This window comes from Pyricularia pennisetigena, assembly GCF_004337985.1.
Source record: "Pyricularia pennisetigena strain Br36 chromosome 7 map unlocalized Pyricularia_pennisetigena_Br36_Scf_8, whole genome shotgun sequence".
Lineage (NCBI taxonomy): Eukaryota > Fungi > Ascomycota > Sordariomycetes > Magnaporthales > Pyriculariaceae > Pyricularia > Pyricularia pennisetigena.
Genome location: NW_021940920.1, coordinates 1,362,959 through 1,384,899, shown reverse-complemented (window position 1 = coordinate 1,384,899; position 21,941 = coordinate 1,362,959). Strand labels below are relative to the sequence as shown.

Sequence of the window (21,941 nt, the reverse complement as noted above, 5' to 3'; positions counted from 1 at the left end):
ACAAAAAAAAAAAAAAAAAAAAAAAAACCTTACCGCGGAGCAAGGTACCCGGCGCGAAATGACTACTTCGCATTGATCGCTTCGATCGATTCCTCAAGAAGACGGAAAAGAAGAAGAAAAAAAGAAAAAAAAAAAACTGGATACCGTTACTGCCGGTGCTGTACAATGATGCCTTGAATGCCTTTCCGGGCATGTGGTACCTGAGATACACGCCGGCAAATAATTGCATCTCCACTGAACCCGTCCCAAAAGTGAAGATCATGGACTCTTGGTCCAGGTCTAGATTGTCTGTGAAAAAAAAAATCGCAGGCCCTGCGCGCATCATCCATTCATTAGTCGTGTGCATTTGCCCCATTCGCTGCACTTTCTGGTACAGTACAGTAAAAGCTTGACAAGGCCACAGCTTATCAACTGCCTGTTTTATTTATCCCGCAAACCAAAACAGTCGCTTGACGCATGAGAAAGGGGCCCCTAATTTGTGCCGCACTGTCTCACCACCCACCTCCCGACCGCGACAAGCCACTTCTGTCATCGTTACGTTGGCTGGCAGGAAGAGACAGGAAAGAAACGCCACAAAGTGACGGTCACCTGACGCACCGGCCACGGAAAACATAAGCTCTCGAGCCACGCGTAAGCCGACGACAAGACGTGAAGTGGTTCATTAGGCCAATCATCCCATTTTCGTCCTTATTTGGGAGTGAGATTGGCAAGATGGGACTTTTTTGCAAGGCAGATTTCGTACGTGGTAGACCAAGCTGGATGGAAGATGATTGCTCGATCTGATATTTTCCCCCGTCAAACCCCGTGTGTATTGCATTTCCACGGAGTCTTTGTCCTTCTCCTTTGAGCGGTGCAGATTTCGGCGGCATGTGGCTCGACCAAATGATTATCACAGGCATTCGATTGAATTTTTTCAGGGGCTTTTTGGTTTTAGCCTGCCTTACCAGGGCCACCTGGTGAGCAAATTGGTGAGCAACACCAAAGCCAACATGCCATACAATCCAATTCTATCGCGCTCGTTTGCACTTTCCAACGACGTCTTGCGAAGGTCGTCCTTTTTTTTTTCGCCCCAAAGTATTCTGGTCAACGAAACCAGGCGTCGACGCCAGAACAGACCGAAACGCACTATAACGTCTCTTCGGCTGTGCTACCGGCTTTTGAGTACGCCCTGAAACTGAACCCGCCCAAATGGGCTGAAAACGGCCGCTTGTTTTCTCCCCCTTGTTTTTTTTTTTTTCTTTTTTTTTTTTCTACGTTAGATGCCCTTACTGTATCTCTCTTTTCATTCACATGTTGCCCTTTGGCCGTGAACCTTAGCAAACCCGGCTCGCATGACGAAAAGCAAACCTTCGCAATCATTTTATTTCATCATGTGTAATGCTGCATCGTTGTACCCCACCTGTTTGCCTTGAGTAGGGTAGATTCCCGAATACCAGACTTTTTTTGTACGGAGAACATCAGTCCGTATTCGTTCATCTGTTCAAAAAAGATATGTTTGACGTAGGCTAGCTCCCTGACAGTTCAGGGTCTGTCTGGTCTGGCTTTTTTTTTTTTTTAAAAAAAAAAAAAAAAAAAAAAAAAAAAAAAAAAATTCCACTGACTGTACTGTGTACTTTGGAACCTGTCTAAAAGGTCACACTCGTCTTTTGAACCTTCGATTCTCCGAAATGCACCCGCCGCAGCTTGCACAGACTAGGCCCCAACACCTCCCTCTCTCTCTCCACCCTCCCTCCATTCCGTCTAAAAAGAGAATTTTTCATTGCTTGGTGATCACTATCAAAGTGTCGACGCGGCCGATAAAGGTTTCGAACATAGTTCAATCACACTCACCCATCTTTCCCCACAAACCACCGCTTCAGGTCCCCACGGGTAAAAGCCGTCAGCGCATGAAACACGGAGCAGCCCCTTCCCGACCTCTTTGGAGAACGTCCAACCTTGCCCTCCGCAACTTAATGCTTTACAAGTCGGGAAGACGCGGCGATTGGACTTGCAGACCCCATTCGTCATTGACATCGGGCTGAGCAATGCCTTGTGTCATTCACGCCAGGTGCCATGTAGATCACTGCTACGGTGACAGCCTTTCGTTGTTGTTGCTTCAAAGTAATTCCCTGTTTTGGATTGCTTGCAAGCTTGGTCTCTGGTAAAGCCGTTATATCATGCAAAATATTCATATGGCTCGGGTTTTATGTTTCATTTTTTTTTTTTTTTTTGGCTTATATCCTGTCACGTCAGCTGTGTTTCTTTTGTGCGCTGTCTCATAAGATGCACTGAACATGGAATATTATTTGTTTGGTGAGGTCCCTCCCAAGCCTGGTTCTGAGTCGCCAACCCAGTGCCGGCATATCGGGTCCTTCCCATCCTGGGAACCAACGAAAATCATTATGGGATAGACTGTCGAAGACATGATGCGAGGTCCAAGGGAGTCCCCCTGTCGACACTTTTGAGCATGTTAAATACTTCTCCTGTGATCTCATGACCCCAAGGCTACGGTGACAGTTCACTATGATGACTCGTCGGGCGCGATGATTTCTGTCTAGGATAACTTATGGATCCCTTGTCCTCAAGGGCCAAGGCTGAGTCCCTGCGGGCTTTTGTTTTGCAAATCTTTTTGCACAGAAACTGAGCAACATCAAATGGGTAGAGTTACAGATACTGACGAGGGTTAACAATGTTGAGTGCAAGCTCATTCATCCGTTGTCTCTGATACAAGTTCAAGGAGGAATACCTTCGATTCCTCTTCATTTCGTCTCGCAACCAAACAAGGATGTCGGGTAATCCGCCTCCAAGCAGATGAACACCAGCACAGGTCCACCCGATCTGCGTCCCACTGGTATTCCTGCGGCCCCATCAAAAAAGATCAGAGGCTCGCGTCGATCCAGAAAAATACGACCAGGAGTAGGCAAAACGCCATCAGGCCAGAGAATACAAGTACAGTAATGCCTGTCATCAAGATCAAAAGCTCGATACAAACATCGACCCGTCCGGCCAGCCGATTTCTTCTCACCATGGTCCAACACGTTGTCAACCTGAAACCGATCACGGTGAGGATAGTCATAACCACGGCTGCGGCTAATATGCTCAGACCTTTTGCCAGGTAGGATTCTAGACTCATGGTTTCTGACATGGCGACTGCATGCGTCGGAGGGAAGTTGTCTAGTGTTTGTAGATATGGATGTTGGTCGATGAGCACTCACACCTGCGGTGGTTGGGCGGCGTGAAGTAGTAGTATGTTGGCTAGGCAAGCTGTCGAGCTGTCTGGGTGAGCGAGGACCAGAAAGCTCACTGTGGTTGCTCTGTATCTCATAGGCTCGGAGACATATGTAGGATTGTGGTAAGAATGTGCTGCTGCTGAGAAGGAAAGGAATGGGCAGATTCAGATTTCCTTCATAGGTGCCAGTTCGTATAATCTATTACCAAGCTAGGCAGCTCCAAGAAGACATGTTCAATTTTCCATCTTCCGGGTTCCACGGCAAAGTATCTAGTGGCGTATTTTGTTTGCACAAGACAGGATTTCAGCTAACCGACAGCTCAACATAACAAAGATCTCATTTGAACAACAAACAAGACCTTGCAGCCGGAGCTGCACATTTCTTTGTATGCCTGCCTGTATGCCGGTTTGCGCTCTGAACGCAACAAGACAAACACCAACTAGTCACCCACCGAACAAGTCGCGGCCAAAAGGGCACGTACTGAAACCCCAGCTAACAGCATCTTTTATTAGCAAGACCGGGTTTGCAAGTAGGGAGATGTAACAAACAAAGCTGTCTAGTTGAGCCCAGCAAAGCCAGTCGGAACTTTCTCGTCGCCTTTAGTATGTGTTGGCGGCGGCACGGGACATTGGAGATGGCATCAATCGCTTCTACCAAGATGCCTTCATGGAACAGACTGGAAAGCCAGGCCGCATATATCACAACCAGAGCAACTCTCATACTATAAAACAAAACTAGTCCATTCGGATTTCCCCAGTATTACCTACCATCTGTTTAGTTATGCATTGTATAAAAATACAAAATCTTCATTCTAGCCCCAACGCCCTTGCCCTCACACTCAGAGCCTATTGACATATCCCTCCCTACTCTCTGCCCCCTTTTATTTACTCACTCAACCCCCACCAAAAATGCAAGCACAACCACAAGACGAGCACGGCGCAGCCCCCCGCCTCCGCTGGGCCCATGACTTGCGCGCCAACCTCCGCCAGCACGCCGAATCGAGCCTCACCGGCTACGGGATCGCGGTACTGGCATATCTCGCGACGCTGCTCGCCGCGCAGACGCAGCCGCCCGACGCCGCCATGGCGTCCGCCCTCCGCGCGGTGCTGAGCGGGTACCTGAGGCCGACGGCGCACGTCTGCCGAGACGCGCTCGTCCTCAACATCGCCGTCTGCGTCGCCTTTGAGGTTCTGCTGTGGGTCCTGGCTGGTTTGCGGCTCGTCGAAGTCTAGGCCCTGGGAGGACGTGGCGTCGTGACCGGGCCTGGGGGGGGGGGGGGGGGGGGGGGGGGGGGGGGGGGGGGGGGGTTGGTTTCGGCAGTGTCGTGCTCGTCTGCATCAAAGTGTTGCGTTGCGGCCCGTCTGATGTCCTTTTCTATTCCTTTTTTTTTTGCTTTTTTCTTTGCTTTAACCCCATGGATCATCTCAAGTTCTTTTTCTTTGCTGGGGAAACCTGTGAACCGATGACGTGGCATAGTTGCTTACGTACGTCCTAAAGCGCAGTGAGAGAATCAAAGCAGCGTTAGCATTTCCCGTATCTGAATACATGTGAATTGATGCAGCACCTTCTTGAATGAAAAGTAGAGCTTCAAATCTTTTCAACAATGCCCCTGCTTGAATGGCCAAGACACACACGCTACAACGCGAACAAATCTATGTTCAAATGTTATGCTTCAAGGGGTTCTCGTGGCTCGGTGGTGAAGCAATGGTCTGTTCTACAAGAGATCAAAGCTTCATCAGGGCCCTATGAGCCCGAATTACTTCCCGCACTGCCGATGCTGGCTGATAACCGAGACAGGGCTGGTGACTACGGTCGATGGATGCAGCAATTTCTGTTAGGGATGGCTGAGGAATAGATGTCGTTTCTTGTGGAACAATTGTCCTTGGCCAAACGGGTAGATAAATAGGCAAAGAACCTGGGCTTGGATGACATTTAGCCCACAGCAGAACCTGTCTTCTCCATCTACACTCGCAACCCATGTACGAATGCCCCTTTGTACCAAAAATTAGCCCACGAGGGCTGATAGAAGACATCGTATCAAGTCAGCGTGCTTAACCACTTGTTATACAAAAATGAAACCAGCAAACTTCACCACGCAATAAAAGAGCTTCCTTGCGAAAGAAACGAAGGCTATGGAGTACAAGATAGTCTGTCAAAGCATTGAAAACAATACTAAATAAATAGATTAAGAACCCCTCGGGATCTTTCCTAGTAAGCTGGTACATACCTGAACAAGTACCAGCCCCGAGTATGTATGGATACACTCACTCCCATTTTTTCGTGGTGATTTTCTTGTTAAAAGCCTAAACCAGGACAAAGCTTCAACAGTCCTGTACCCTAAGCAAAACAGTAACCTCCCGATCCTCGTCATGTAGTGAGTTCTCGGTTGCCATGAGTAACAGAAACATCCCATTCTTAAAGAGGCAGGCTATTCCGTGAGTTGAGGATACATGTCATCCGGGGAAAAGGGGGTAGATAGGAAGGGGTCTGGGGCAAACAAAGATAGCATTAGTAGTAGGTAGGCGGTTGAAGATAGCCGAATTCATCTTCAAATCGCATTCATGGTCAGGCAAGCTCGTTATATGTGCTCTGCACAACGAAAACAAGAATCGTCTTCACTCATCGATTGAAACAAATAAAGGGGAAAAAAAGCAGACCAAAAAAATTACAACCCGAACAAAAATATCAAAATGCTAGGACACGACACATAAAAGGCTAAACAGAGACCTAGTTGCAAAGCTAGTGACAATCAAGGCTTCCGTGGAACGATTTCTTTCTATATGTTTGTGTTTTTTTCTTTGGTTATTCGCTTCGAGTTGTTAAAACCCTCCGAGGTGGATATAAAAGAAACAAAAATCATTTTACCCCAACAACCCAAGTAGAAGACAAGGAAAAAAAACACCACCATACCCATGGACTTCTTCTTCCATTCATTTAGACCCATTTGTCTTTCTTCTCATTCATGAAAACGATGTGCTGATGATGCTTTCTATATCAAGACAAGGAAAAAAAGAGAGAAAAAAAAAGACAAAACAACAATAGGTAGTATCAGTAGTCCAATAGTTATAAGGGCGACTCGCGGGCAAATGAAACTAGTAGGGAACACCCGACACACATACACATGGTCCATAGGCAGAGACATGAAAATAAGTAGGAGGAAACGATTCCGAGGAATGTATATCAGGCAGGAGAGAAAACATAAGAGAGTTGGGGAAAACAAGGAGAAACAGCTTTGCTTTCCTTTTGGCGCCTGCTTTCTGCTTTCAATGCTCGCGCTTTCTGGGCTTGTTAAAACAAATGCAATCAACCCGGCGAGGGTCCATCCTTCACCCTCGATCTCATATCCATGTCAGTCAGCACCAGAATCCCCCTGTGGCGTGTTCCTTCAAATGCAGATGGCGTATTCACACAGCAGCGTCCCCGAAGTCTAGTAGTCCATCACATACGTCTCGTCGTCACAGGCATTCGATAAACCCTCCAGCTGAATCGACGAGACCAAGCTAAACGCACGAATCACGTCCCGGGTCTAACATGAGCCGTCGCTTCTCGTCGTCGCAGCGCGCAGCCCCTCTGCGTCAAGCAAAATCCTGAACAATGCAGATCGGCGTGTCCAACAAAATCAGATCCCACCCATGACGCCGCAGCGAGCATCAGGTTCGACCATGCTATCCAATAAGTCTGTCCTGGCCCACATGGCCAGCATCCGGGTAACGTAGCTCAACGCCAGTATGTGCATCTTCATGGAACCTTCTCAGCTCCAGGTTACACTCAGAGAACCCAGTCACGCCCAGCGTACGTCGTGCTTGACTATCAGTCACGCCGACGAGCAAATCGCTGTCCCTTGCCAGGAGAGACACGCCATTTCAGAAGAGTGCTCAACCCCCCTTCCGGTCTGCGTCGTTCTTTGGTGGCTGCTCTGCACCCGATCCGGTGTGCTGTGTGCTATTGACGATGCTCGGCTTCTTTCGACTCTTAGTCTTCTGCCAATCACTCGCTTGTACGCTGGTTGGGGAAATGGCCGTCTCTACCCGAGGCACAACGCGATCCCTTGTAGGTGAGGCAGGCCCGTGACCGTTTGTATGCCCATTGGGCTTGGCGTTTTCGTGTTTCACGTTGGCGCTCGATCTTTGCTTGGGTTTCAACCCTTCCGCTTGCTGTGTGTTCCTTGCATTGTTCTGCACGACACTTGCCATTAAACCTTGCGAGGGCGCAGGGCCGTCAAACTTGCGAGTAACCGTTGGCGACGGCGTCCGCGTCTCATAAACAGGCGAGAGATGCGTAAAGTCGGGCATGGGCATAGAATGTTCCGGCATTGCCAGGTCTAGAGGCGCAATGACGCCGTTTTGTTGCGCCCGGTGCACGTTGTGAAACCTACCCGCAGGTGACAGCTGAGAGAATTGCGCCGCGACCGCCGGGTTCGGAATTATCCTATGATAAGCTGTCGGAGATTGTGAAAATGTCCCCATAGCTGCCATGCGCTGATTAAACGACTTGGAGTCAGGGATCAGGACTGGGGGCGCCACTGAAGACGAGGGCGTGCTGGAGCCGTTTACAACCAGTGGCCTATCGCTGGGTGCTGCAGATGCCTGGCTAGATGCTGAGCTGTTTGAAAGCACTTTGTCGGACATGTATCCATTAGAGCCGATACTTGTTTGTGAAACATAATTCGGGGTCTCGAAGCTCGGTGTCTCGGATGTGATGCTCTCAGTAGCCGAAGGCTGCCGACTTGACACAGAAGACAACGTCGAATGGGATGCGGAACCATTCACAACTACTGGCTTGGCCTCGATCGACAGCTTGCTTGTGTTGCCATTTTGAAAGGTCGACGTTGTCCCTGCTGAAGCGGGCGCTGCCGTACCCACTGAAAACGCCCTAGCGTGGCCAAGTGGCGAGGGGGAGCGCGAGGTTCGCTTCATTCTGCGGTCGAGAATTGACTGTGGCGATTGGTGGTCCGCCGAAAGACGCCGCCGGGCAAACGTGCTCTGTGACATGTCACCAAACGAAGGCGCCCCGTTGGGAATGCTGCTCTGTAGGCCACTTGGCATAGGCTTCTTGATCGGATTCGAGCCGTCATTCAGGTAATAGCCGACATAGCCCGTATGGCTGTCTTCCACAATAGGCGGTGGCGAGCCAGAAGATGACTTGCCTTCAATGTCGGTGTCAATCACCTCTTCGTTCTGAACAAAGTTGAGGTGTTGACCGTTGGCATGAGTTGTTTGCAAGGACGTCAATCCATTCGCATATACTTGTATGCCGTTGGCTGCAGTCGCCGCGGACCCAGCTGCCTGAGCTATCTGACTCTGAGGCTGTCCGCCGGTGCCACCGTGACCATTTATTGGCATCGAGCTTCGAGAAGCTGGCTGGGACTGCGATCTAAGCGTCGAGCTGCTCGAGGCCCCACCAGACTCGCCCGTAACCGTGTTCCTGTGTAAACTCCTCCGGAACTCGGAACCTCCGGTCGTCGCAGGAGTAGCCGCAGTGGCAGGTGAAGACGGATATGCGCTGACTGGAGACTGGTAAAACTGCCCAGACATTGCGTATTGTGGCCACACGTAATTCAGCTCAGGGCGAAGCGGCGCAGAGAGCGGAGGCTGGTCGAAAGAGCCAGCCCGAGATCTATCGGTCGGCTGGTTGCTTGAGCTGCTCATACGTTGCTGCATGTTGGCCATGTTCATGGCCTGCTGCTGTGCGGCGACCCAATGTTGTGAGTACAACTGCTGCAATCGGAAAGTGTTCTGGTCTATTGGAATCGCCGTCGTTCCGTAAATGGGGTTGACGAAGCCATCGCTCGTCACATATTGGTATTGGGCCTGGCCCATGGTCGCATACCACTGGCCATCCTGCATCAAAGTAGGCTGGAAGGTCGCTTGGCCCTGAGCCTGAGGCATGGTTGGATTGTTCTCGTAGGCAATGCTCGACGATGCCCTCCGGTTGTTACCTCGGTGGTTGCGACTGCCTCGATAATTTCCTCTTCCTCCCCTGTTTGAATGTTGCTGAGACGAGCTCCTGACCAAGACTGGACGCGGAGCTGCGGCTGGCTTCTGCCATACGCGCTCCTCCTCTTTAGGGAACACGAACTGCTCGCAGCACTCATCCAGCTTTGCCTCAGCAATCAAGTCAAACGCACGTCGAAGTTCAAGATGGAGACCCCTGAAGGACGTGTCGTCTGCTGTGTTGCCCAGATTCCGTATTGTGTTGAACGGCTCCTCGACACAGAGCATGTTGTTCAGCGTATAGGTCCAGCCTTTCTCGTCCTTGGAGATGAGCTTGCCCAGCCGAACGGATATTACCGACTTGTCGAAGTCGAACTCGTGCGCGTAGAACCTAAAGAAGTGAAAAAGCAGTTCGCCCAGAGTCTCCTTGTTCTTGGCTCCGTACCCTCGCAACTTGGTCAAGTCATCGGCGAATTCGCTCGGTTGGCCGTCTTTGGACGGCTGCTTCTTGTGCGGATTTTGGTGGAGGGCAGGTAATATTGGCGGATCTCGAAGTTGCAGAAAGGCGATAATCATGCAAATCCAGGTGTAGGAGCTGAGCGTACCACCGAATGCTAATCGAAGGGGCAAAAAAAAAAGTCAGTTAGATGGATCATCTCCTTATCATAGGAGAATAGAAAAAGAGGCCGGGTGCAATCTATCCGCATCTTTTACTCACCTGCATCGTTTATTGTTCTTCTCCGTGTCCAGTGCTTGACAACCATCGCCAACGTCCGGACGCGCTCGTCGATCTCGACATACGTCAACACCATGCGCGTGTTCTCCAATGCCAGCGTATTGTTGACATTCATATCACACGCAAGGCCGAGCTCGGGATCCCATATCTTCACGATGGGGACTTTGGCTGAAGAGACGCATACCACCTTTTCCATACCGCCTGTTCGAGATGATACGGGTTAGCTGACGCCGACATGACTTGGGCTCTAGTTGAGGGTGGTGCCTACGCTTTTGGAGCAACTGGGCAATCATGCAGACGTTCTCCAATTCCTTCCAGTCAGTCGTGATGCAGATGTCCACTATAACAGCCTTGTTAGCAATTCATTTGGATTCTGCCAAGGAGGTACCGGATCAGAAACTTACCATCGGAATCATCAGAGCACAACTTGTTGCCCGATGATCCGAATAGATGCACCTTTATACTGTGGCCCGGCCATTGCTCGTTGAACATCTTTTCCAGCTTCTTGATGAGTTTGTCGCGGTTCGCCTTGACCTTCTCGGTAGGTTTTAACCGATCAAACAGCTCCCGCATGTCGGTGGTCAGTCTCCTCTCCTCGTCCTCCGAGAGGCTGCTCTTGATCTTGCTTGGCTCAACCTTTTCGAGACGGCGATCGCCCAGGCTATATGGAATTCGTCTCCTACCCCGAATCATGGCAGTCTCAAAGGCACAGCCACCTAGCCGTGGCGGCAGCTGCCTGAAAGTCGGGACGACGTTGGATTCGGAGTACGTAGAGCGTGGCGAGTGGTTTTGGATGGCATTTGGCGACTGCTCGCGGTCCTCGAATGAATAGTTTCTAGCATGCTGATGGGGCGTTGACGGCACGGAGCTCGCCTGGACTGCTGGCAGTCGAGCCGCTGGGGCTTGTTTGGGTGGAGGATTATTTGTTGATGTTGTTGCTGTTGGTTGGGGAGCTGAGGAAGGCGCGTTTGATGACGCTGCGGAAGTGGCATGGGAAGAGGAAGAGACATTAGGGGTTTTGGAGCCGTCCTTCTCCTTCGGAGGCATCTTGGGCGAAGCTGATTCTTTCACAGCTATAAGCGCACGATCGGCCTTGTCAGTGTTCCTTGACTGTTTATTCCCATGGCAGTTCTGGTTGCCGTTCGACTTTGATGACGACGAGTCCTTGTTAGAGACCTTGCTGGACGATCTCGACCTGGACTTTGCGGGCGCGGTAGGAGAACCCTGCAGTCCACCACCGCCTCCTCCTGCGCGCCCGGGGGCAAACAGTCGGTTGTAGCTCAACAGTTGACTTTGGTGGTAGACCGAATGCTGCGATAAGAGCAAAAGTTCGATGGGGGTCTGCAGGATAGGGCTTGCGACGTCACTTGTCGGATGCTGAACAGGAAGACTGGTTGTCAGGTTCGGCCAGGGAATGGTAGCGTAGTTATGCTTGGGTTCTGCTGTCGTAGACGATCGACCGTCCATTTAAGACGGACTGAGACGGAAACGTCGTCGGACCAAGGTTCTACAGGTTGATCAATCGATCCGAACAGCAACCAAAGTAGAAGCTTTCGATATAGGTCAAGCTTGATTCGGCTTCGTTGACGAAAAGCGAGTCCTTGCTTCGAGAGCGAAATGATGCTTTTGGTCAGCCGGAGGGTAGGTGCGTCACGGTCGGTCTCAAGAGGGCTGCGATCTCATGTGCGTCTGGCAAAGGAGGCGGCGGCAGTCGTGAACAAAGTATGGGATCATGCGTTTCGGGAGCAGCGTAGAATTGGCAGTTCGATCCCAGGCCTCAAATGTGACGGTTGCTTGCTGACAAAAATGCTCTTGTGTATGGTAACAAAAGTACAAGGACAAGTAAATGAATCGAATGCGTCGTGAGCAAGCGAGCGAGCGAGCGAGGGAGGGAAAATGAAGACGCCCGCCGGCTGGTAATGATGGCAAATGAGGGAGGAGTAGCCCGTGTGCCGCCGATGATGAACTTGTAGCGAACTCGAGGAAAAATGCCGGCGAAGGAAACCAGTCGACTATAATCTAAAAAGAAGACGACGACAAATCTCGCAGATGTTGGTTGGCGACGGTGGTCGATTTCACCCACAAGTCGACGGGCGATGGTGATTGCGGCTGCAGTTGCCAGACGTTGCAGTCAAGACCTTTGGCCGCTCCAACCGAAGTAGTGTGTGCACGAGTAGTGGGCAGGCAAGGCGGTTGCTGGCGATTGAGACTTGTGGGCTGCCTACAGTATGGCGGGCGATGTTCGGCCCTCAGTCGTGCGTGCGTTGGACCCAGACTGGATTGAGTAGGAAAATGCACTGGGCACTGCAGAGTTGGTGGTGGCAGGGAGGCCAGGTACGGAGCATTCAGGAGGGTGGGGACAAGGGTCGCCCCCTATAGGAGTAGACCTGGGTTCGGCCCGGCACTGTGCCTCCATATCCTGTCACGAGCCACCACCAAGTCTGCAATGTTTGTGGGCTAGAGATGAGTGTTTTCCCCCCTCCAGCCTGCTCAATTTGCGCCACCTATTTGATTAATCTATTTTCCTATTCGCCTCACTCCTGGATAATATATCGGTTGGTTTCTGAAAAGGTATCTTGGCCTGGAAAGTTTTAAGACCTTGGGTAATTAAAGCACCTACCTAACCTGCTTACCTACCTAGTTAAGTATGCAACGATCTCATGCACGACGCTTCTGTGAACGATCCTGCATTCTCCAATGGCCCAGTTATTTTTCACAGCCTAAAGAGTACGTACCATCATCCCCTTGCAGCTTGTTTTGGCGCACTGTATCCCGTCCCCCCCCCNTCTGCTAGGTACCTTACCCACTTTAACTCTTTCTCACATTTTGAAGCTGTGCCAGAAATGGTTCAGACCCATGAGCGCAACAGCCAGAAAAAGACGCCTTTTGAGATCACTGGTCGGGTATTTGTCCAGGTAGCTAGTTGGCGTTCAGCCTAGACTAGAGACTAGCGGTGCACAACGCAGCGGGCAGGGCTGATTAGGAAGACATCGTGGCATCTGCTTGACAAGCGGCCTTTTGTCCCGTCCAGCCCGCCAAGCCGACGGAACTAGACAATACTTGGAGCCTCGACGAACAACCGTTTCCCTTCTGCTCGCGGTACTTTCGCTTCCAAATGACCCCGGCCGGCAGGCCTGTACGGGCGCTGTATCCGATCCCCTGAAAACGGCACTAGCCCACCCTCTGTGTATTATGAAGGCGGATTATTGAACCAGCATTCAGGCTTCTATGGGGAAAAGGGTCCCTGAGTGCTACGTTCTGGAAAGAAATGTCTTTTTTCCAACTTGTGGGGGGTTAAAGAAATATGCTGCCGTGCGGCACACCACGAGTTGATGATGACCATGTCTTACATTGCATTGCCTTGCGTTGCGTTTGATTCGGCATGGATTTTGCTTGATGCTCGAGTTTGTTGCAGATGTCGCACACGCATTTCTGTGTCGGAAAACGCGAATAAGCCTAGACTTGTTCTAGACACAAACAACATTACATGACATTCTTTTCGGTGCTAGAAAAACCTCCTTCCAGCAGCATGGGAGGACAGCAGATTGTGTAGACAACACGCGCCAATGAGGGAGTCTAAAACTACAATGCTAGTCGCGGTAACGATATTGTGATGGAGTCGATACAAAACACTAGCCGAGCTCTCAGTCGCCAGGATAATTTACCAGGGAAATCACTGCGGAGGCCGCAAAGGCCCGTCATGGTGGGAAGTTGCATCCATCCGTCATTAATTAATTGTATCGCAGTTGTCTTGACATTGCGTGTCCCTTTTAGCACAGTGTCTCTCGTTTCTCTTTTTTTGTACAGTGCCTACTACCTTTTCTGGCAGTCAATTCCAATCCGCACAGAGTAGGCTTCTTTCTGCAGGTTGAGCTCGGCCTTTGTTGGTGTTTTTCTTTTTCTCTTTCGGTAAGGTTACCTAGTCCGCCTCATAATATAGACCCGACCGAGCCGGCCGTGGCCAAATGGAAGAACAGGCCAAAAATCTTAGTTCGTGTGTTCATACTACCGCGGACTTAATAATGACCTTACATCACTCAGAATAGGTACCCAGTTTAGAAAAATTCGTAAAGGTCAACAATGCAAATGACGCCCCGGTTAATCTGGGAGTGCAAGGCATTGATTGACCCTCACGAGTGACCAGGTGCTGCACGTCCGTTTCTATGGATCCAGTGGAAAACGTCTACTATGTATATGCTCTACTATTATCAAACTCAAACCGAGCTTCGTCGCGATACTATTTTTAATTCCTAGGCAGGGCCATGGCGCCAAATCCCAAAATTCGCGTGTTTGTTGGGCGTCGCGTACCCCCTAAAACCTCCACTGGGCGAGGAGAGATGAAATCATCCCGCCGAGAATGCCACTGCAGTGAATTAGATAGGGTGGGCGGGGCAAGCTCGACAACCCCACCAGTGACACAGTACCCCACGATTTTTAGACAGTGCCGGGGTCCGCTTGAAGCCGCGGTAGGTTAAGGACTTGAGGTACATGGGAAAGAAGAAGGGAGGGAAAGCAAGTTCGTCAGAGTGTCTCAACTTCAGCTCGACCTTCCGTTTTTCCCTGCCCGAGAAGGGCGAACAGGGGGAGGCAAAGCAAAAAAGCGCCTCCGGGAATCAATCAGACCAAGTGCCAAAGTGCGTTTGTCCCCTCATCTGAACGAAGCTTCCGTCCCGATTACCAACTTGACACCAGCCAAGCCGCTCGTTGATACTGCACTGTACATTTTGTTCTACTACGTAGTTAAACAACAACCGAACAGCTACAAAGAAAACCCGAGCCACTTTTTTTTTTTTTTTTTTTTTTTTTTTTAATCCTTGTTTGAAAATTTTCCCAGTCATTTATTTATTCTTTATTTTATCCGCGCGACTCAGCATTACAGCGATGGGAAGGCAGCAGTCACCCTACCGCATACAAAAACTACAGATGCTCTTCAGCTGCCATTACATGCCTGCATAACTTATCGGCTTATATTTGTTCTGTGCTGACGTTTAATGCTCACCAACGCCACCGATCAGGCGTCGTCAATACCCAAAACGGCGAGCAAATATTATGACCGCTCTGCGCCGCAGACCCCACGCTTCCCCTCCGCAGCCAGCGTAAGGCTGACATCGAGCTGGCCATCAAGCTCCCCCTCCTGACTCGCTCCTTGGACCGGGCAGTTAGTAAGGCGAGCCGACAAGCAGACCAGGCGGACCTGGCAGACAAGACTAATCAAGTTTAAAAAAAAAAAAAAAAAAAAAAAAACGCCTATCAGAGGGGCTGGTACCTGTCAAAAGCATCTTATGCCCAACCTTGTCTCCTACTTGATCAGAGGCGAAATTCCTTTCGATCAAAGCGACTTGACAGCTTGACAGCTTATTTCTCACCTCTTTCATTTATGATCCATGAAGTCATTTATTATACAAAGTAATACAAAGCAAGCAAAGGGAAATCACTTAGCCATCTCTCTTGCTCAGGCCTTGTCTACTGTACAGTAGTTCTGGATCAGTAGCAGGTACCCGGGTAGTGTAACCCATCTATGACATAGACATACCCCTTCCAATTCGGCATCGAGACCAGCAGGCAAGGCAAGGCGACCAAAAAGCCGATTGGGGTTCGTATTGGGTGCTTGCTCAGCCCATCATCACACCAAGCATCACACCAACACTATGTACTCACTCTGACGCCGCTTTCAGCTAGCCCCGGTGAGAATGAGGATTGGCTTGTACGGAGTAGGGATTGTTATCCCACGTTTCTACCCAAGGATCCCTGCTCCTTGGGTCCTTTGTGCATTGCCAAGAAGTAGTACTTTGGTCAACTTAGGCTTCTTTTTCCCCCATTGTCAGACTGGTTACACTTTTTTCATTTATCCTAGTGGAATCGAGAAGACACCTCTTTTGCTACTTTATTGCTCCTCCCCGCGACTTGCCCTCTTTGGTTTTGGTTAGAAAGTCAGCAGAGCAAGCCCATCAAACAGCCACAAAGCCCAGAACCACATCGCGGCTCGGCTTTTATTTGGGGGTTTACTGCCATGGCCATTTTCATGACCAAAAGAAAACTTTTTTGCGGCCCGAGTTCGGACGAGATCTTCATGAATTCCTCCCAGATCGACCTATCAGCGAGGTCTTTGGACAAGCTCAGACAAGTTCGTCACACTGTTTGCAAAGTCTCCAACAGTGACAGCGCTAGAACCCTTGACCAGGGCATCCTTGACGTCGTTTCCCATGCCCTCAGAGACTGGAATGGGCGACACAATAATTATCAGTCGTGAAGCAAGTGCAAAGTCCTTTTTCCCCGGGGTTAAGATGTGACAGAAGGACGGCTGGGCATCTTTGTCCACAGCACATGTTTATCGTCGGGACCAAGATCAGCCTGTTTACGGTGTTTGTTTAGCTGCTCTCTTCCGCATCCCGTATTGGAAGTGGCAGGGTCAAGACATTGATGTGTCTACTTTCATGCGTGTCAGCTATTTTTTTTCGGGGACCAGTACCCCCTCAAACCTGGTGGAGGTTTGCTTCGCTCAGGTTGCACGACAAGCCTCTTCGATGACGCCCCCGAGACCAATTCCTTCTCAAGAAAAGCCATGAAGCTGCTTTACGATGTGGTTGGCTCTGGTCCAAATTACGGGGATCGCGCCGTTGCAGCGAAATGTCTCTCGGCATTCAGTACCCCGGCTTGCCAAGACCCTGTGAGGCTTTTTTGTTCTTATGAGCCCTTTGCGCAACACACAGTTCTGCGTTTTTGCTTTCTTGTTGTTTGACAGCTTACCATGTGTATAATCGATATTATGTTGCTTTTCTTTTTCTTTTTGGGCCCAAAATTCCAAACAAGGAAACCACTAAATGGTGGCAACATACTAATTCTACCATGTCCGCTAGGCCAGCTTCCAAAGCCACGGGGCGGCACTAGCTCAACGAACCGGCGTCATCAACGGGACCACGAGTCTAGGACCATCCCGTCCTCCTTCTTTTTTTTTTTCTCTCCCATCTACTCGTCCCCTGTTGTGTTTTTTTTTTTTCAAGTTTCGTCCAATGCCCAGGCTTGTTTCTGTCTTAGCATGAGACGGTTCGCTTTTTTTTTTTTTTTTTTTTATCGGGAGGGGCGCAGTAGCATTACTCGTTCAGGGCTTCAGATGAACAGACGATATTGGCCCATTTTTCCTCTGTCCTCCTCCATCCTCTTTGATCGCCAGGTTATCATGATCGCTCATGATAAGCCATGATTACCTATGATCTCCATACGACCTTTCTTTATTTTCCCTTGCGATCCTCAAACCCTCATCACGTTCCTGTTTTGAAACCTACTCCTCCCCCAATTATGCCTATATTCCAGGTGAGATAGAGTTCGCCCCTGGATTGCCAAGCCGATTTCATCCCAAGTTCTGTCCAGACACCCACAGTCGCCAGTCAATGCAGAAGCAGACAATGCCGGTCCTGGTCTTTTTTTTTGGTCATTTAAACTTATGCATCCTTGACATCTTACCACGGTGCCAACCGGGGGGCAGCAGGCGGCTGAATAGCCTCGCCACACCCTCCCCCACAATGTAAAGCCCCAGATTTTCCCCAGGTGACGGCTGTCGTGGGCCACCTATTGGTCTTTGGGCCTTTTGGGGTCTGTTGAGCTGTCTACTCGAAGGGGACGCTTGTTCCTTCATTGGACTTTTTCTCCCTCTTTCGTGTCGTATGTGTGATTTGTTTGGCTTTTTTTTCTTCTCTCGTTTCCCGACTTCCATTGCAACACGGCCATGGGGTGAGGATATCCCACCAATGGCCGGGACATGCAGGCTTCCGACAGATGTCGAATATAGCCGGCTCGCGTACCCCCCGGGCGTTCTCCGGCGGTCTAGCTTGATGGGCGGGTCGGCGGGCTATATTTGGCTACATCATATTGACGACAGTCTTGAAAGGGTTCCCTTAAGTAGAAAAATCGCTTGTTCGTACGGATACTGCAGTGTCGGCAAGCTTTATGACTCGGTATTATTTTGCAAGCGCACCCTCCTTCGTGTCGGCAGGCGCAGTTTTTTTTTAAAAAGTTGGAGGAGCACTCTAGGCCTAGTCCTTTTCTCTTGGTGAGAATGCCATGTGAATTAGTCCAGCCGCATCATGTACGCTTTCTACCTTGGTGTTAGGCTCGCACTAAAATGGGGTGTAGCTCTGCCAGACAACCTGCCATATTTTGGATGTTGTTGTCAATAATACACACACACAAGAAATACACATGGGATCATGGGTATTTTAAGAGCATCTGCCACATCAAGGAGTCACCGTCCTTCAAGTCCGCGAGGGGTGGTCGCTTTTACAGCGGCCTATGCCAACGTTGTCGGCCAGAGGTTTATGTGGAGGTTTCTGTGGAGGAGGGCTTTTATTTTTCCCCATCTTGGAATGAACGCCTAACGCTCCTCGCGCGGCCCGGGCCTACTCAAAGTACACTCACTAGGTTGCAGGCCCCGGTGTGACGTCAAGCAAAGGCTGCAGTCTCCCGTGCGCCTAGAACGACGCAGCATTCGCGTGGCTGCTAGTGCTGCGGTGCGGGGAGGGGACCTTGTCTCCGCTTTCCGTGGTCGTCGCCTTCGCACGAACCCCCTATTTTAAATCTGGGTCGGCTGGAACGGTATCAGGTCCTTGCGTTTCGGGATCTATAGCCCCTATCCGGGCCCAGGTCGCAATATATTGGGATTCCGTCCAGGCTAGGCTTGTCTGGATTATACAATCTATGCGCTGTTGGTGTCTAGATGTAGCGCAAAGTCCTGATTCTTCTGATCGTTTTTGCCTCATGTTCCGACACGTGCAGTCGCCGCAAAGGGAAATCCAACTGCGGATGTAGTGATTTGCTTTGCTTTGCTGACCAAGTCATGGTCGCTCCCGCAGGTGCAGTCCAACATTGGTTGCTGACATTCTGTGGGAACCGAGCCCCGCTCCACACGGCACCAGCTGGACAAGTCGGTGAATTCCACTGCAAGCAAGCAAATCAGGATTGTGTGATCGGAATATTTTGACGATAGGCATCAGTAAGCCGCGCTCGCCGGCCATGACGTATTCAACAACAGTATTGGAGATGCATGCCAGGACGGGGGACTTGTTGGACTTGTGTAGGTCCCGGGTCTAGATGTATGTGCACATACAAAATCAGCATCAGTCTCACGCTCTGCTTTTCAGTTGCTGTGAAGGAGGGTTTGGCACCCGCGGAGGAGGCGACTATGGATTTTGGCATTGGGAAGCGCCTGGGCCATCAAGAACTCGGCTTCCGATACCAGGGTAGTGCTTCATAGGAGTTGTGAGCTGTGCTTCTGGCTTGTGTTTGCATTCCTGGCTTGTTAGTCTTGTTCTTGTTCTTCACGACCGAGCCTTGCTGCCGACGTAGGGGTGCCGTCGGAGCTCTCCTGACGGCCTTGTGGGGATCATAGCTGCCGCCCACCTTTGATATATAGGAAGGTGCTCGAGAGAGATGCGGGTCTAGCTGATGACTGAGCACATACATGAAATGCCACCTGGGCAGTTTCTCACGAGACCGTGTAAAACAGGCGTCCGGAACGTAGAACTTATTCAGATATGTTATCTACTATTTGCTTTGTGTCTTTTGATTGGTTATCGGACCGTATCGAGAGGGAGACAGGTGCCGGGTACGCCGGACGGTTTCCGGAAATTGTACAAACCCCCAGTGGGGTCCGGCGGGAGCTTAATGCATGTCAGCCCGGCTTGTCGGGGATTTTGAATCAACCGATTTCCTGCTTCGCACGGTATAAAGCTTCAAGAATCCGGCCGGCCTGCATTCTATTTCATACTTGATAGATTGGGCTTGGGTCCCCATCAATATTCCCCCATTTTATACTCGAGCCGTGGAACACAATCTTTCTCCTTGTTATTTGCCGCATAACTCGCAGTGGCTTGGCCTTTTGCCCACACGACGCCTACTGCCTTTCAACCAACGAAACAACAACAGTTTGTTCACCCTGTCGCCTCAACATGTCCGTGACGCCGTACAAAATCAACGTCCCCGAGGACAAGATCACCCGGCTCAAGCAGAAACTGGCCGCTGCCGACCTGCCCGATGAGCTCGAGGACGCCGGCTGGAAGCAGGGGTCTCCGCTGGCCGACGTCAAGCGCCTGGCCGAATATTGGCGCGACGAGTTCGACTGGCGCCAGGCCGAGGCCGAGCTCAACCAAATGCCCCAGTTCATGACGACGATCCAAATCGACGGCTTCGACCCCATAGATTTGCACTTCGTGCACGTAAAGAGCCGCGCGCCCAACGCGATCCCCTTGCTGTTCTGCCACGGGTGGCCCGGCTCGTTCGACGAGGTCTCCAAGCTGCTGCCGCTGCTGGTGGATGGAGCTGGCGACGACAAGCCTGCGTTTGACATTGTTGCGCCGTCCCTGCCGAGCTATGGCTTCTCGTCCGGGGTGAAAAAGATGGGCTTTAGCTCGGCCGAGATCGCCAGGGTCTTCAACAAGCTCATGACCGAGGTGCTAGGCTACCAGGAGTACGTGACCCAGGGTGGCGATATCGGGTACAGCGTCACCAGGTGCCTGGGATATCTCTTCCCCGAGCACTGCAAGGCGAGCCATTACAACGTGAGCAACCCGAAACCGCCCAGCGAGACGTATTTCCCGGAGCTGTACAAGGAATACCAAGCCACGCCACGGACGCAGGCGGAACTCGACGGCTTTGCACGCACCGAGTGGTTCAACAGGGAGGGTTCAGGCTACATGAAGGAGCACATGACCAAGCCCCAGACCATCGGCTACGCTCTGACCGACTCGCCCGTTGCACTGCTGGCCTGGATATACGAAAAGCTCCACGACTGGACCGACAGCTACCCGTTCACCGACTACGAGGTGTGCAAGTGGATCAGCATCTACTGGTTCAGCAGGGCAGGCCCGGCGGAGTCGCTGCGGATTTACTACGAACTGATGCACGACGCCCGACCCGTGAGTTCCACCACGGTCGGCACCGCCACTTATCTCAAGGGCGTCAAGCTAGGGTTCGGCTTGTTCCCCAAGGATCTGTTCGTCTTTCCCCTGCTTTGGAACAAGACCCTTGGCGACGTGGTGCTAAACAAGATGCACTCTTCTGGCGGCCACTTTGCGGCTTTTGAGAGGCCGCAGGACATTGCTAATGACTTGCACGAGATGTTTGGCCGAGGTGGCGGCGCTTATGGAGTGGTTAATGGCAGGACAGGATACGCTTGAGAATCAGGAGCCAAAAATAACCAGAAGCATGCATATCTTTTAAGGTTTTTTATGTGCATGGGACTTTTTTTTTTTTTTCTCTAGCGGAATAAGTTATCCTATTCGACTGACCAAGCTTTTTCATTTGGCAGCCAAGGTTTAGAAGCAATAAAACTCTGTATGCAGTTAAATTAGCTCATCTCCTTGATCTTCTTATTAGACTTCTGTCCAGTGCTTAGAGTTGCCGATGCTTGTGGCCAGTTGTGTGGCATGTCCTGGCGATCACGCGTGTTCATCAGGCATGCCTCTTCAGTCTGTTCGTTTTCTTGACGATAGAGTATAGCTTTTGGTAATGCTCACCCGCGTGAGCTGGTCTCGGATGTTCATGCACGTAAAGGTCGCATGAGTAGTTCTTTATACATTTCTGTTGCCCCATCTTGGTTGACTGTGATGCTACTGAATGTTTGAAAACTCCGTCCGGTTTGGTCCTCTTCTTTATGCGGACTTGGATGCTTTCGTAGTAAATTAACAAGAATAGTCATCACATAATGCAGTAGTCGTTGCTGGTCCTGATTCTTGATGAGTTGCCGCTGTGTTGTTGAAATCTCTTTTAAAACGCTCTGTGGAACAACATATTGTGCCCAATTGTATGTAGAGAGCTATAATCCTTATGATACTCGCAAAAATAGGAGAGTGGCGTGTTGGAACCACTCTCTTTGAATGATCACCGGCTAATGCTCTATCTATATTAAATTCTTTGTTGAATAGTCCGCGTTTGGGCATCCAAATCCAGTCAAAGACTGGGACTCGACCAACATACTTGCAATTTACTTGACCTGCATCTTACAGTTCTGTAGCGTCCAAGTTTCCTAAACTAGAGTACTAGACAAGCCTAGTGTAAGGAGCTTTCGGCTAA

At 50.6% G+C, this 21,941-nt stretch overlaps 6 protein-coding genes across 6 annotated transcripts; 2 read left to right on the top strand and 4 right to left on the bottom strand.

Moving 5' to 3' along the window:
- Positions 1–584: 584 nt before the first annotated feature.
- On the bottom strand, positions 585–869 carry PpBr36_09524 (uncharacterized protein; the record flags this gene model as incomplete). The annotated part of the gene is made up of 1 exon (XM_029896645.1): positions 585–869. The coding sequence occupies one exon, from the start codon at positions 867–869 to the stop codon at positions 585–587; it is 285 nt and encodes a 94-aa protein (XP_029744843.1).
- A 3,248-nt stretch (positions 870–4,117) lies between these two features.
- On the top strand, positions 4,118–5,064 carry PpBr36_09523 (uncharacterized protein; the record flags this gene model as incomplete). The annotated part of the gene is made up of 2 exons (XM_029896644.1): positions 4,118–4,418; positions 4,949–5,064. 2 exons carry the CDS (start codon positions 4,118–4,120, stop codon positions 5,062–5,064), a joined length of 417 nt encoding a protein of 138 aa, XP_029744676.1.
- Positions 5,065–7,084: 2,020 nt separating this feature from the next.
- PpBr36_09522 (uncharacterized protein) lies at positions 7,085–11,345 on the bottom strand (the record flags this gene model as incomplete). Its single annotated transcript, XM_029896643.1, has 4 exons — positions 7,085–9,756; positions 9,861–10,079; positions 10,147–10,218; positions 10,283–11,345. The coding sequence occupies 4 exons, from the start codon at positions 11,343–11,345 to the stop codon at positions 7,085–7,087; spliced, it is 4,026 nt and encodes a 1,341-aa protein (XP_029744675.1).
- A 1,352-nt stretch (positions 11,346–12,697) lies between these two features.
- On the bottom strand, positions 12,698–13,308 carry PpBr36_09521 (uncharacterized protein; the record flags this gene model as incomplete). Its single annotated transcript, XM_029896642.1, has 3 exons — positions 12,698–12,797; positions 12,924–13,061; positions 13,229–13,308. 3 exons carry the CDS (start codon positions 13,306–13,308, stop codon positions 12,698–12,700), a joined length of 318 nt encoding a protein of 105 aa, XP_029744678.1.
- Positions 13,309–14,873: 1,565 nt separating this feature from the next.
- Positions 14,874–14,999, bottom strand: PpBr36_09520 (uncharacterized protein; the record flags this gene model as incomplete). Its single annotated transcript, XM_029896641.1, has 1 exon — positions 14,874–14,999. One exon carries the CDS (start codon positions 14,997–14,999, stop codon positions 14,874–14,876), a length of 126 nt encoding a protein of 41 aa, XP_029744677.1.
- Positions 15,000–19,819: 4,820 nt separating this feature from the next.
- Positions 19,820–21,046, top strand: PpBr36_09519 (uncharacterized protein; the record flags this gene model as incomplete). Its single annotated transcript, XM_029896640.1, has 1 exon — positions 19,820–21,046. One exon carries the CDS (start codon positions 19,820–19,822, stop codon positions 21,044–21,046), a length of 1,227 nt encoding a protein of 408 aa, XP_029744791.1.
- Between the last annotated feature and the right edge of the window lie 895 nt (positions 21,047–21,941).